The sequence below is a fragment of the Excalfactoria chinensis genome, chromosome 3, assembly GCF_039878825.1.
Source record: "Excalfactoria chinensis isolate bCotChi1 chromosome 3, bCotChi1.hap2, whole genome shotgun sequence".
Classification (NCBI taxonomy): domain Eukaryota; kingdom Metazoa; phylum Chordata; class Aves; order Galliformes; family Phasianidae; genus Excalfactoria; species Excalfactoria chinensis.
This window is the reverse complement of record NC_092827.1, coordinates 12,922,018-12,935,958: the sequence shown is the minus strand read 5'-3', so window position 1 is coordinate 12,935,958 and position 13,941 is coordinate 12,922,018. Positions and strand designations below refer to the sequence as shown.

The 13,941-nt window shown below is 43.8% G+C and overlaps 1 protein-coding gene across 2 annotated transcripts; it reads left to right on the top strand.

Annotated features, from left to right (window-relative positions):
- The first annotated feature begins 2,767 nt into the window (after positions 1-2,767).
- SLC66A3 (solute carrier family 66 member 3) lies at positions 2,768-13,905 on the top strand. Of its 2 annotated transcripts, none has more exons than XM_072333631.1 (7): positions 2,768-2,973; positions 4,634-4,716; positions 5,193-5,262; positions 5,833-5,890; positions 7,081-7,201; positions 8,316-8,357; positions 12,950-13,905. In XM_072333631.1, the coding sequence occupies exons 1-7, from the start codon at positions 2,831-2,833 to the stop codon at positions 12,970-12,972; spliced, it is 540 nt and encodes a 179-aa protein (XP_072189732.1). In that variant the 5' UTR covers positions 2,768-2,830; the 3' UTR covers positions 12,973-13,905. The 2 variants fall into 2 exon arrangements, with proteins under 2 accessions (XP_072189732.1, XP_072189731.1); XM_072333630.1 differs by lacking the exon at positions 12,950-13,905 and adding an exon at positions 9,596-11,671.
- Positions 13,906-13,941: the final 36 nt, after the last annotated feature.

The following is a 13,941-nucleotide window of genomic DNA, read 5'->3' as shown; positions in this document are numbered from 1 at the left end:
ACATACATAAGTTCATATAAACCTTTATTTCTTCTACTCTTAGAATAGATTTTGTGCACAGATCCCCTGTGGCATCTTAACTACGCAGCCTTTTATTCTAGAAGGCTGGTGATTCCAACCATGTTTTTTAGAAGCTGTATTTCAAACTGCTTCTTGGCCTTTACATTATTCTGAAGCAGCAGTTAAATGGGTTTACCTACAAAGACCATTGCAACATGGTGTGCAAGCTGCGAGAACAGTCAGATTCCTACAACACCAAAAGAAGAAAGCAATTACGTACAAGCAGTTAGATGGACAACAGAGGCCAGGCCCGGGAGCCAAAATATTTATAACACAATGTATAATACATAAAAGACGCATTGCATGCATACATGCACAGACATATTTTTGCCTTTTCGAATGAACACTCTGTAAAACAACATTTCCAAGTAGACGTTCATCCCAATGCAGACAATTTTCCTATTCACAAGAAGTGGGGTAGGGTTTTTGTTTTGTTTTATGTGGGGATTATTTGATTGTTTGGATTTTTTTGTTTTATTTGCTTACTTTCTTTGACTTCTGAGTTTAGAAATGAACAGTGATTTGTAATGGGCCACAAACTGCTTTTTCTAAGTCCTGCTCGGATAGAAACCAGCAAAACTTTCCTGAAGTGGAATATGTCTCTTAAAATTCACTACTCCGAATCAGCTCTTGCTTTGCCCTGTTCAGAAACCTCCACGTTTGGTTGGATTCTTTGAAATCCTGATGCTTTTCCAAGAAACCTTGAACCTCTGCCAAGCACCAAAGAGGCACTTGGTTCTGTACATCACAGCCCTGCCCACAGCCCTCTTCTGTCTCCAAAAGGACAGATGCCACAGACTGATGTCATCTTGTAACCTTCTCAAAGCCTCTCTCAGAAGTCGCATGTACCCACAAAACCACAGTTGCTTAGAAATGGAATTTCCAAGAATCTGGGACTAAAGTCTCACCTCAACCTCCCACTTTTAAGCCAGGTTGGTAGAGCAAAAGTGCCACAAATGTCTTTTCATTGGCTTCCCTGGGAATGCCAGCAGGAAGCTCTCATTTGGCATACACCAATAAACTGCAATAAAAGATAATCTCCAAATACATAAGCTATAAACATTACGAGATCTGGTTTCACTTTATGATTTTGACCAGATGACTTCAAACTATCTGCTTTCCCCAGTTAGTAATAATTAACCATCCTCGCAGGATATACTGTCTGTGAATTAACAAATGCTCATATGCAGCAACTCTCAGCTACAGGTATTGCTGCAAATGAGAAACAAACTAAACAGTGCAGGGTAGGACCAATGGTAACTATCCCAATGCTTTGTAATAGCTGCATGATTTTCTCTTTTCCAAGTTTCCAAGATTTTCTCTTTTCCAGTTCCAAGGGAACTGAAAAAGGCAGCAAATGTTTCTATCAACTCTTACACAGCAAACCTTAACCAAGTGCTGCGGCAAGGTCAGCTGAAACGTACTCAGTCTCTCAGCTCTCACTGAAGTTCCTGCTATGAAGTAGCTGAGATGTAAATATGGATCTAGAACAAGACCGGCTCTGGATCCAAATGCTACGGATAACCCTTTCTCTGGGCTACAAGCCTGAAGTAGATTTTCTGTGTAATAAAATAGGCAACTCCATATTTATCATGCGTCCAGGACTGGGGGCCCCAGCACAAGAAAGATGCAGAGCCCTTGGTATGTGTCCAGAGGAGGGCTGCTAAGATGATCAGAGGGCTGGAGCACCTATAGAGAAAGGTTGAGGGAACTGGACTTGTTTAGTTTAGAAAAGAGAAGGCTTCAGGGAGACCTCATTGTGGCCTTCCAGTACTTGAAGGGAGCATATAAGCAGGAGGAGGAATGGCTGTTTACGAGGGTGGATAGCAACAGGACAATGAGGAATGGTTTTAAACTGAGACCAGGGAGATTTAGGTTAGATATTAGGAGGAAGTTTTTCACACAGAGGGTGGTGACGCACTGGAACAGGTTGCCCAAGGAGGCTGTGGATGCCCCATCACTGGAGGCATTCAAGGCCAGGCTGGATGTGGATCTGGGCAGCCTGGTCTGTTGGTTGGTGACCCTGCACATAGGGGGGTTGGAAACTGGATGATTATTGTGGTCCTTTTCAACCCAGGCCATTCTATGATTCTATGGTTGATCATTGTACTCAGAGTCTCAGTACAAAGTCCTTTCTCTCATTTCTTTGGCTTTGGTAGGTTTTGCATTAAGTTTCTTAAGCGTGTGTGTAAAGGGGGCAGTTCTGGTACTTTAGGCTCTTCTGGTACTTCTTTTTTGGCTAACCATATTATTTTAGACAACACGCCATTACCCAGAGCAGCCTTCAGACCTTCAGTTAGCTCAATGAGCCATTTCATGGAGTGCACACTGAGTCAACAGGGTGGCATTTTCATATATATATATATATATATATATTTCTGGTTTACAGTGCTCTCATTCAACTTGTAATGTATGTTCTTCCTCAAAAACAGCCATAATAAGCCATTACTGGAAAAAAATAAAGCCAGCTGGTTTGTTTCTTCTTTGGTTACTGCAGAAAGCTCATTTTCTTTCCCTATTCTGTCAACAGAAATCAACATTTGCGGTCCTATCTGAGGTGCAGCAACGGCTGCCAGACAAGCGATCTGCATCAGAGATCCAAACGCGATGAATTTAGTCACTTGAACCGTCATTGAAAGAAGTCCTTCCGCATTACCCTGCAGCCGGGCAGCCACGAACGCTCCGTAGAGGCCGGGCCGAACGGGGCCGGGCCTGACAGGCTCCCGCCCCTCCCCTCCACACCGCCTTCCGCGCTGCGGGTCGGGCTGTCATGGCGGCCGCTTTGCTGGACCTGGCGAACTGGAGCACCTGGGCGGTGTGCGCCGTCATCAAGCTGCCGCAGCTGGCGGCCGTGCTGGCGGCAGGGTCGGCACGAGGGCTCAGCCTGGGCAGCCTCGTGCTGGAGCTGGTGGGGTAAGGCGGAGTGCCGGGCTCTGGGAGCGACAGCACGAAGGGGAGGTGCTTTAAGCTAACGGTGGCCAGAGAGCTGTGGGTGCCACATCCCCACAGATGCTCAAGGCCGGGTTGGGTGGGCGCTGGGCAGCCTGAGCTGGTGGGGGGCAGCCAGTCCATAGCAGGGGTTGGGGGGTGGGCTGTGAGGGCCTTTCCAACCCAACCATCCTGTGATCCTAAGATCCTGTGATACTTGTGTTCTCCGTGGTGATGTGCCGGTTGTGCAGGTACCTGTACCAGTCAGGCAGGATTCTCTCACCCATGCAGACAGAACATAATCAGTCCTACAGAAGATTACAGGCTTTTTTCAAACTGCATTGAGGACGGAACTATTTTGAAGGGGTTTCAGTGATGTTCTTTTGAGAGATTTATTGAGACTGTTTATTTAGAATCACTCTGCATCCTGCAGGCCATAATGGGACCAGCCACGGGAAGCTTTCTGTCCTCAGGTTCTGGAATGGTTCTGCAGAGCCAGAATGTAGTGGCCAGGCTGAAGAGCAATGTGAAGAATGATGCTGAAGGAAAGGGTGTATCAGAGATTACAAGAAATTAGGCTTAGAGGAAGTTCTTGACTGAATTTAGCTGCTTTTATCCTGAATATTGCAAAAGCCTCTAAATGGGAGCTACAGGAAAGAATGTGACAGATTCTTTAGCAGGATCTGTGGTGATAGAACAAGGAGAAACGGCTTCAAGCTCAGAGAGGGTAGATTTAGGTTTCATATAAGGAAAAGGTCTTATGCAGTGAGGGTGGTGAGGCACTGGAACAGGTTGCCCAGAGCTGCTGTTGATGCCTCATCCCTGGAGACTTTCAGGGCCAGGCTGGATCAGGCCCTGGGCAGCCTGATGTAGCTGTGGTGTCCCTGTTCATTGCAAGGAGCTGAACTAGATGGCCCTCAGAGGTCCCTTCAACTCTAACACAAGGCAGGAAGTTCCTTATGCCATCTTTGCTGCAGACCACCATTTTTTTTCTCTACCAGTCTTTCTCTGCAGACTCTGCAGCTGGGAAACTTCAGTCCGACTCTGTAGACTTGCATGAGGATTGAAGAAAGTAGGGAATGTGTGATTACAGCATCCTTTTAGATGTTTTGTTGTGGAGCAGCAGGAAGATCTGCCATCGCTTGGTGTACTTAAGAGCAGGCTCTCAGACTGTTCAGCTACAAGGGGCAATCTTATACTGGTGTAGTCTGGATGGCTTGGAAGGCATTTCTTACTCCTGTAAGATGTGTTTAATTTATAGATGGAACTACAGACATAAATAAATCAGAGTTATCACAGAGGTGCCAAGATAATTGGAAAGAGAAGATAGCTTTAAGGCCGAGAAGCCCGTATTTCTTTCTCACAAGCTGCAATTAGTGAAATTATGTCTTTCACACTGTGACACAGAAGTATATCACGAAGCTCTCTGCGTCTTACTCTACTTGTGGATAACAACAATAGGCTATGGAATAATCAGGCTTGCACTTGGTGTGCTTATCTGTTTGGTCAGTTTGGCAGCAGGGACTGTGCCTATCCAGATCCTTTTGGCACAACCAGAAGATAATTAAAAGCAATAAAAGAAGTTGTGAAGGAGCTCTGTTGTGTCCCCTTGTGCAGTCATGATGTTTTATGTCTTTCCATCCAGCTTCGTTGTGTTTCTGAGGTACCAGATTTATTATGATTACCCTCTGCAGACATACCTGGAATATCCCATCATCATCGCACAAGGTAATCTTTTGGAAGCAGGGGTTTGGAAATGAGACAGGGCTCCCCCAGCAGGACAAAGCTCTGTGTGGAGGTGAAATAATCCACTGCAGTGACATGAATCCATTGACCAGTTCTATGTGGAGTTGGGAGGAGACAGGAATGAATATTTCAAATATAGTTGAATTCTTGTATGTTCGATGCAGATTGATGGTCAGGTAGAGGAGAGTGGTCTGGTTAATAGACATGCAGTGGGGTTGCAGTGTAAGCTTATCCTTTATCTGGTTGCTCCATAATGGAGAGGAACCTTATAAACGCTCCAGACTCTGAGAGAAGCTTCCTTTTGGAGCTTGCAGTGTTTTGGACGTTGATTGAATCTGAGAGACAAACCTGTAAGAAACAAGGCCAGAGACATTTTGCCCAATGAAGCTCCTTTGTCTAGAATTGCATTTGGGTCCGTCCTTTCCCTTGGCTGACAAGCAATCTTTTATTTATTTCAGATGTCATTCTCCTTTTGCTTATTCTGCATTTCAGTGGAAACATGAAACAAGCTTTGCTTTATGCAGTCACGTATCCTTTGCAGTCCAGCACTTTTGGTTTACGTCACTTGTTTGGTAGTTCTTTGCATAGTTGTGTCATCATTTGTTTTGTGCTCATATTTGTTTTGCAAATATGCCAGCCGCCTCTCAGCACGCATTCCACATTCACATATTATTTCTTGGGCTGCAGTAACATCTCTGTGTGAAGGCAGCTGTGCATGTAGCTAAGGCCCACAGCTGATAAGGAGTATAACCTGTTCTTAATTGACATCTTAGCTGGAGATGTGGGGTGCAAATGGTGAATCTTCTTTGATGCTGATTGTACTTGTTCTGAGGAGGATGGTAGTGTTTGTCTTAAATAACGCATAAGATTTAGGCTTAAATCTCATCTTGTGCATTGAAACAGATCTTCAGGAACCCAGGCACTTTTCAACCAAAGGGTGCAATAGAGGAACACTTAGTTGCTTCAATTAGTGCTCCTTACGATTTATCCAGTCTGTGTAGTCTTATAAAACTTATTCCCAGATGTTAAATCTAATTCCCTAGAGAGAGCTTTGGTATCCTAGAACATCCAGTGCTGTGAAACTTAACGTGCTGTAAGGTTCTGGGGGGGCTGGTACATGCTAACGCTGCGGAGGTGGATCATAGACCTGGCCATGGTAAGTACTGTATGATTATTTGGAATTATGTCCATGTAGGAAATGATCTTTTTCTGGAAATCTTTATCATTGAAATCTCTACTTAAGTTTGTTCTTGGAAGAATTCATCATTTAGTCTCGCTTTCAGAACAAACAGCCAGTTTTCAAATACAGCTGCTTCTTCCAATTCCTTGAGTGGCTTGAAAACATAACACTTAAAGTACAGACTAGGAAAAGAATTATATTCTGAGGTAGAATTATGTTAATTGTGGTGGGATGAGCATTAGGTGTGACCTTATCACTGAGTCGCATTAACACAAGGAAGGGAGCTGGTCTCTTTGGTCCCAGTGTCATCATCCCCATTAGTAGATCTTTAATGCGAGAAGGAGAGAGCAGAGCATCAGTCAAAGCTTTTGTAGTGTGGTGTTATGTATTTCACAAGATATTTTTTTATTTAGTCCTGGAGTTTTTAAAGAGAAGTTGTCACTGTAGGTTAAAGATGGTCTTTGACCTTTTGTGTTGGAGCAGAGAAAGTTGGGTTGATTCCAGATGAACTGGAATTGCTGATGTAAAAGATGCTCCAGATAGGCATGAAAGCTTCTAGGCCCAGTAGTAACTCCTACTTGCAAGAGAAATCCAATCCAGGCCCAAGGGTCCACAGGGAGGGTCTTATCAAAATCCCCTTTAGAAGGACAATAGGTTGAATAGTCCTTTCCCTTCATCATTTTTCTCCCAGCAACTGGACTCAGTTTCCACACATTCTTCTCGGTTTTCTCATTCCTTTATGGTTTTGTTTACCAGACATAATGGTAACAGATGGTATGAATCAACCTTGCTGTTTAGACTAGATCAGTCTCATTTTAGCTAACATCCATAAGCAGTTTTATGGAGTAGGTTGAGGAGCTTTTTTATTTCTCTACCTCCTATTATATCAACCCCTGCCAAGTATTTGCCGACAGCAATAGCACTTGTACTCCCTGAACTTCTTCCTGAGCAGTACCTTAGAAATCAGTGCCTTGTTTCTGGCAGCTTTAATTTGTGCTTTATGATGCCTCGCTAAGGAGGTGCAATGCTTAGGTTGCAAATTGCTGAGAAAGTACATGCTTTTTTCTCTTCTGAATAAAAAATCCACGCTTGTTTGTAGTAAGCTGAACACTTGGCTAACAGCATGGCAGCGGCAGAGCTTCCTTCCTTTTCTCTGTGCTTTACAGAACTTGTGCACATTCATCAGTGCCGCCAGTAAGCTCGCTCAGCTGCGGTGCCTCTGGCAGACCAAAGATTCCGGACAAGTGAGCGCCTTGACCTGGAGCATGTCTGCGTACACCTGTGCAAGTAAGCCATGGAGGGCGCGTTGTTTGAAGCCGTGTCTGCTCCTAATCCCATCAGTAGGCCTTTAGTCAACCATAGCGGATAAAAATCTTGTGCAGTTTCACATAGTGCTGCCTGCTGAGGCACAGATACCACACAGTCAATCAAGTGTCATCACTGATACCAGCTCGGTCACTGTGCCACTTTGATTTAGGAGACATGCAGGAAGAATGAATGCAACCTGATGCAGATGAAGTGGTTGAAGGGAGTGCCTTTATAAGGAAAAGATTTTGGTGTTCTGGCATTTAGTAATTGATCAGCAGTGACCCAGTGCGAAAAGCTGCTCCCTTTTGCTGTTATGTAGACAAAGAGTGCTAACTATTTGAAAAGCCATTTACAAATACATGCGTTATTGCTGAACGCCTTTAACTCCATGTCTACATATAAATGCTTCTTTCAATAAAGAACAAAAAATGTATCAAGAACACTGAGCAGCCACCATAAACAGTTCTACAGCTGTTTATCAGAGGTGCCTTCACAAAACTTGTCTATCCGAACATAAAACGTGCTGCTCCTGGATCTGTTTCCCTGTGAAACCATGTTTTTAAGTCAGTCAGTAGAAGTTGTGGTCTGTCAGCTGAGCAGTGGCAGTAGTCTTTATAAATGGTTTTAGCTTCCTACAAATGCAAAGTATTTAATGTTTAGATTTGTCGTGGGAAGGGAAGCTTAATTGCTCATGTTTGCAGAGACTTAAAAGCATGCATGTGAAAGCTCACAATGGCTTAGTCATGCTAACGAGATTGTGGGTGTAACCCACTATCAGCTGCAGCATAAGGGGAGAACTGAAGGAGAAGCAGTGACCTCTGACTGCCTGCAGTTCAGGGAAATAACCAGTATTTTTATATCACAATCAGTGACTTTGCAATTAAAGCAGGGCCTCCAGTATAGCACCATTCAGCTCTGAGAGCTTGATTGCTGAGGTTAAAACAGCGAGGAGTGGATGCGCTAAAAGCGGAAGTGTTTATACAGTGTGTATTTTCATGTCAGAATATCCTCTGTTGCAGAACAGGGACTTCAGCAGTGTTTGGAAGTTGTGTGTTCTGTGTCGTCCACTAATAACCATTCCTTCATTTTACAGCAAGAATATTTACAACTGTAATGACTACAAATGATCTGATAGGTGAGTATGGGAACGGCTTCCCTTTCCAGGGAACAGCTGCCTTGGTAGCATAAAAGCTTACAATATATAATTTGCATCCAATTAAATTATGAAGAACATTTGTTTAACAGCTTCTCACTGCCCTGGGAAAAAGGGTGATGCTGACAAAACTGAAAGATCTAAAAGAGTACAGCACATATTATCAATATGTTGTTCAACATCAAGAGCTGGTGGGTGTAAGAACAGCAACAGAATCACCTGGTACTTTCTGTGTTCAGTCTTTGTTCCAGTTCAGAGCTGATTCTGCAGCAGAAATGAGTCGGGTGGATTTTTTAAGCAGCCCTCTGCAGCACAGTAAGGCTCCAGTTATAAAAGCAGTTAAAGTGGCTCTTCCACTGGAAAAGGAAATGCCCCTTTCAGTTCCTTATTCCTTCCCCACCCCACTTGCTTACCACCTGGGTAGGAGATGGCCAGGCACACATGCGGAAGTATAACCTGGGTCAGCTATCAAGCCCAGCTTACCCACAGCTGCTTAGAAGCCAGAGGGGTATGCTGGGGGGAGGAGGGAAGGGAGAAAAGTGCTGTCTTTTCTTGAAAGAGCCATAAAACTGGATCCCTCGAATGTAAGCTGCCTCTGGTTAAGGCTGTGTTTTAACATGCAGCACAGTGGGCTGGGGAATGTGAAAGAGATGGCAGCAAACATTGACACTGTGCAGCCATAATGGAAAGTGATTTGAGTTTATGTCTAGCACTTAAATAGGTTGGGATGTTTATCCATACGTGCTCAGGGAACTCTAAAGTACTTCTGAACCAAAGCTTCACGTGCCTATGAATGTGCCACAGGTGGAGACACTGCTCATTTTCACTGTAAAAAATGGGGAAATTTAATCATGATTCTGAAGAACAGCAGAGAACAATCTGTTTATTATCAACAACACACGCAACTGTAAAGGACACAGCGGTGCTGAGTTTATGTGAGGTGTAAATACACGTGTGGACGGGGCGGCTCGGGCCTGTGTTGCTCTGTTGGCTTTGACACAGGAGAAAGGTGCGTTATTTTCAGATAGCCCTCACAGACGCTGAGTGCTTTCAGTGCCCTGCTCCATTTACTTTGAGAACTTCTGGGTTCCTGAAAGTGCTCGCTGAGCTCAATGAAAGGAAACCAGGGCAGGTGCACAGAAAATGCGTCTGCTGAAAATGACCGCAGATGAGTTTTTGGAATGATGTTTAACGAGAGCTGTTTGTTTTTTCCTTTGTAGTTCTCATCCGTTTCATAATCATGCTCATTCTCAATGTTTGGGTCACGGCCACAATCCTGCGCTACAGGAGAACTAAAAAGACCGATTAGAAGACGCTCATCGGCATATGGCGTGAGAAGGAAAAAAAAGGGAAAAGGAAACTGATATGGTTAAACAGCAGAAAAAAATAGGCGAGGAAGGGTTGAAAGGGGAGATTTAAACAGGATATAAGGGAAAAGGTGTTTTACCATCAGGGTGGTGAGGCACTGGCACAGGTTGCCCAGGGGGGTGGTGGATATCCCATCCTTGGAGGCACCCAAGGTCAGGCTGGATGGGGCTGTGAGCACCTGATGGAGCTGTGGGTGTCCCTGCTTGTTGCAGGGAGTGGGACCAGATGGCCTTCAAGGCTTCCTTCCAACTCAAACCATTCTGCTTCTATGAAGCACTCTCTCTTAAACCTAGTATTTATCCCTAGACATATTTAGTGCAGTTCTGCTTATTTTCACATAGAAATAATTCTGATAAGATACTTAATTTAGGCAGTACACTTTCATTGGTTATTTGAGGCAAGTTTCCCTGATAACCACTTTTTCTCTGGATTCTTTTTTAGTAAAGGAACAAGGTATTTGTATTTAGACATGTATGTGTTCTCATATCACTTCGGTACTTCTTGGTTACGTATTAGCAATAGCTTTCAGTTATACAAATTCAAGAGAACTTTGTGGCAGCGGATCTGCTCTTCTGTCTACATCTGCTGCCAGTTTGAAAATGGCAGGTTCTTCTTTTTCTTGCAAGCAACTCAGAGAGTTAGACATTAAGTACATGTATTTTAGCATAGAGAAAGTCTGAGGAAAGGCCCGATTCAGAATATATTTCTAAACGAGTTTAACAAAGTCAGGGATCCAGTTGAGACTGCAGCACTTGAGCTGTACATTCACACAGCTGATATCTGTGATATCAGGATATCTGGAGTCACTTCCATACAGCCACTTTTTATTATGATAAGAACAAAAACAACTACATGATCTTCTTTTTCAACCTGAGCTCTCCATCACTGAACGTACTGTTTTGGGAGCAGCAGTAACTGGGAGGTGTGGAGATTAATAAGACTGACAGAGTTAATTTGGCTCCAAGAGAAGCTCCTGCAGTGATGCTCAGTCTCCATATGCAGTCCATACTCAGTGTGCTGTGAAGCAGGTCCAGAGAAGAGCAACGAGCCTCGTTAAGGGCTTGGAGAATCAGCCCTATGAGGAGAGGCTAAGGAAGCTGGGGCTGTTTAGTCTGAGGAAGAGGAGGCTGAGGGGAGACCTTATTGCCGTCTTCCAGTACCTGAAAGGTTCTTACAGTGAGAGTGGGGCAGGTCTCTTCTCACTAGTGACAAGTGACAGGACGAAGGGAAATGGCCTCAAGTTGCGCCAGGGCAAGTTTAGGTTGGATATTAGGAAGAACTTCTTTACAGAAAGGGTGGTTAGGTACTGGAATAGGCTCCCCAGGGAGGTGGTTGAATCGCCATCCCTGGATGTGTTTAAGAGCCGTTTGGATGTGGTGCTCAGGGATATGATTTAGCAGAGGGTTTTAGAGATGGGGTACTGGTTAGGCTGCAGTTGGACTTGTTGATCTCCAAGGTCTTTTCCAACCTGGGTAATTCTAATTCTATGCATTGAAGCAATCCAGTCTCCAGTGGTTATCAGGTTTTGATTTTATTTATTTTTGCTTTATTACTTTTTAACCTGTCCTGAAAAATTTGAAGACTCAAGTTGAATTTTTACTTTGAAGATTCTTACTGGTTTTAGTAGGTATATTTAAAAAGGGAAAAGGATGTTCTTGAAAACTTTTAGCAGGGGATTTTACTTTTGGAAGAGGTACTTTTGCAAAGCAAAGTTAGAGCAGGAACCATAGAGAAGCACAGTAACCACTGATGTCTCAGTACATTCTCCAAAATGAAAATGCTCAGAAGCTTCTCTGTGGGTTGAGAGAGTAATTCTAAATAGTCTGCTTCCGATTTTACTGAAGCTGTCTGAAATGTCTAACTAATTTGGTGGCAGGTGGCATGTAATGCATTTTCCAGGTCATATTAATAAATGCTGTTCTTCATGATTGATTAATGTCATTCTTGTCATGAGTTTTCAATGCGTTCAATGTTTTTATTCTGAGTCCTTTCATGAAGAGAGAACAAAATGTTCATTACGGGTCAGAAATGGCCATCCTTCACCTTAAACCTTAATGTTCAGAGCATCAGGCCGTACATCAGTAAACCTGTACAATGCAGAGGTCCAGCACCTTACAGGAACAAAGCACACATCTCTTACCTGTTTTTTAATGTTTTAATAGAGGAAGCTTTGTGTAGAGTTAAAAACCAGTTATTGGTGTCTTGATCATCAGCACTTCATGTTTTTCCATCATAAAACGTTGGAAATGCGTTTAAGATGAGTAGTTCTTCAAAACACACTTGATGTATTGGAGGGTGAATCTTTGTGGGAAACAAAGGAAAGAAAACAGTTGGGTAAACGATGAGCTTGGGTAATTCTATGGACTTGGAAAGCTGGACCATGAGTTCTCACTGAAGCTGTGTGGGATATGGAACACATCTGAAGGAGGTGGTGGTAGATGGATGTACGTACTTTTCTCTCTGTTTTTTGGGGTTGGTTTTGGTTGGTTGGTTGGTTTTTTTGGCTCCCAGAGAGTAATTTCTTTTTGTGAAGTAGAAGTGTGGTCAAGTCCTGGGCAAGCCCCATACAAGCACAGATCCTGTGGTCTTCTATCTATCTGTAAACCATAATCTTCTCAGCTAGATAGCTGGATTAAAGGCAGTAGCTTTAGACAAAAGAGATGAGGAGGATAAATCTTGTTAAACTTGTCACTCAGTGGTTGTTGGGGTGGGTGCAAGCAAGTTGTTCACTGCACAGTGCAGCAGCCGGCCCAGAGCAAACAGGGAAAGCAGCTCAGATCTGTTTATTGTTTGAAAGGCAGTAAGCAGAACCCTGAGAAGCTGCCAGTTCACCATGTGCTGGATGTTGCTGCTGAGACCCCCTGGCAGAGCTCAGCCTTTGCTGCCTGATGGCAGACAGAAACAGCTCCAAGGGCATCAACCAGTCCATCCTCCCTTGGTAGTGGTTTGGGGCAAGAATCCCTTCTTGGATAAGATCCGAGCTTTTGGATTGGAGGTAAAATACAAATGTAATGATCCTATGTAATACTCTTGATGAAATTTAAGGGGATATCCTAAGTACAATTTAAATATTTGTCATAATTTGGTTCACGTCCTGTTTTTCTGTTGTTGGGGGCTGGAATTTATCCAGCTCAGCAGAGCTACCTTAAACTGCGAGCAGACTAAACAAGTGCTTCCTTACATTATGTGGTATTATTTATTCACAGGAAGAGCACTTGAACAGGGCTGAAATCTTGTTTTATCTGTCAGCTGTTCTGGAAACGAAAGGACAGAACCTGCACTGGTCTCAGCGGTTATGATTCAGTCATTAAAATTGAATAATAACATGGCTCCATGCTAAAAAACAATTTTACTTACCACCTTGTTGTAACTGGAAGTCTTCAGTATTCATGCCTTCTTGGGGACACAGGCTAGTTCTGCCTTTGGAGGCTTCAGTCAGCAGTACCAAAGTGCTGAGCTGTCTCACACCATATCAGAGGTGTCAATGGAAGAGCATGCTTTCTATGCCTCAGTGCCCTGTTACGTAAATCACACGGTCAGGACTCTACTGAAGCATAAACTGAGCTTGTGCAAAGCACCTTTTTATGTTACCCACCTTTCACCTTTGAGTTACACTCATTACCCTCGTTCAACTTTGAGCGACTACATACAGATTCCACAAATGTAAGAAGGCATTTTGATGTATGTCATTCCTCCCAGCAACCTAAAAAAGGCCGCAGGGACACAGAATTGCTCTCTCTGCCCTGTCTTTTCGGGGTGAAGATGCGTCCTTCCAGAGTTCTTCAGCCACTGGAACAATGGAAGTGCAGCACACAAGCAGGACAGACGTGGAAGTTGACTTTCAGGAAGGCCTTTGTGACAGCTGACACACACTGCTCAGATGGGGTCTTCTTGTCCAGCTTCTGCGCAGATGAGCTCCTGGATGGAAACCAAACAGCAGCTTCTCTTGTGTGTGTCTTGAGCTGCTGACTTCCAGTTTGACCCCTGATGTTTTCAGAAGGTTAATCTGCAGCCTGGCTGTATACTTGTCTGTATCTGTATAATCTTGTGAAACGACAGGACTTGCAGTAAGAGAATTTTTATAGATAAAATCAGCCGGGCCATAAAAACGTCCTGCTTGCTGCAACAGCCTTGTTACAAAAATAAACCGTATGAAGCATCCAGTCTGTGATATTCTTCTTTCCCCAGAGTTTTAAAT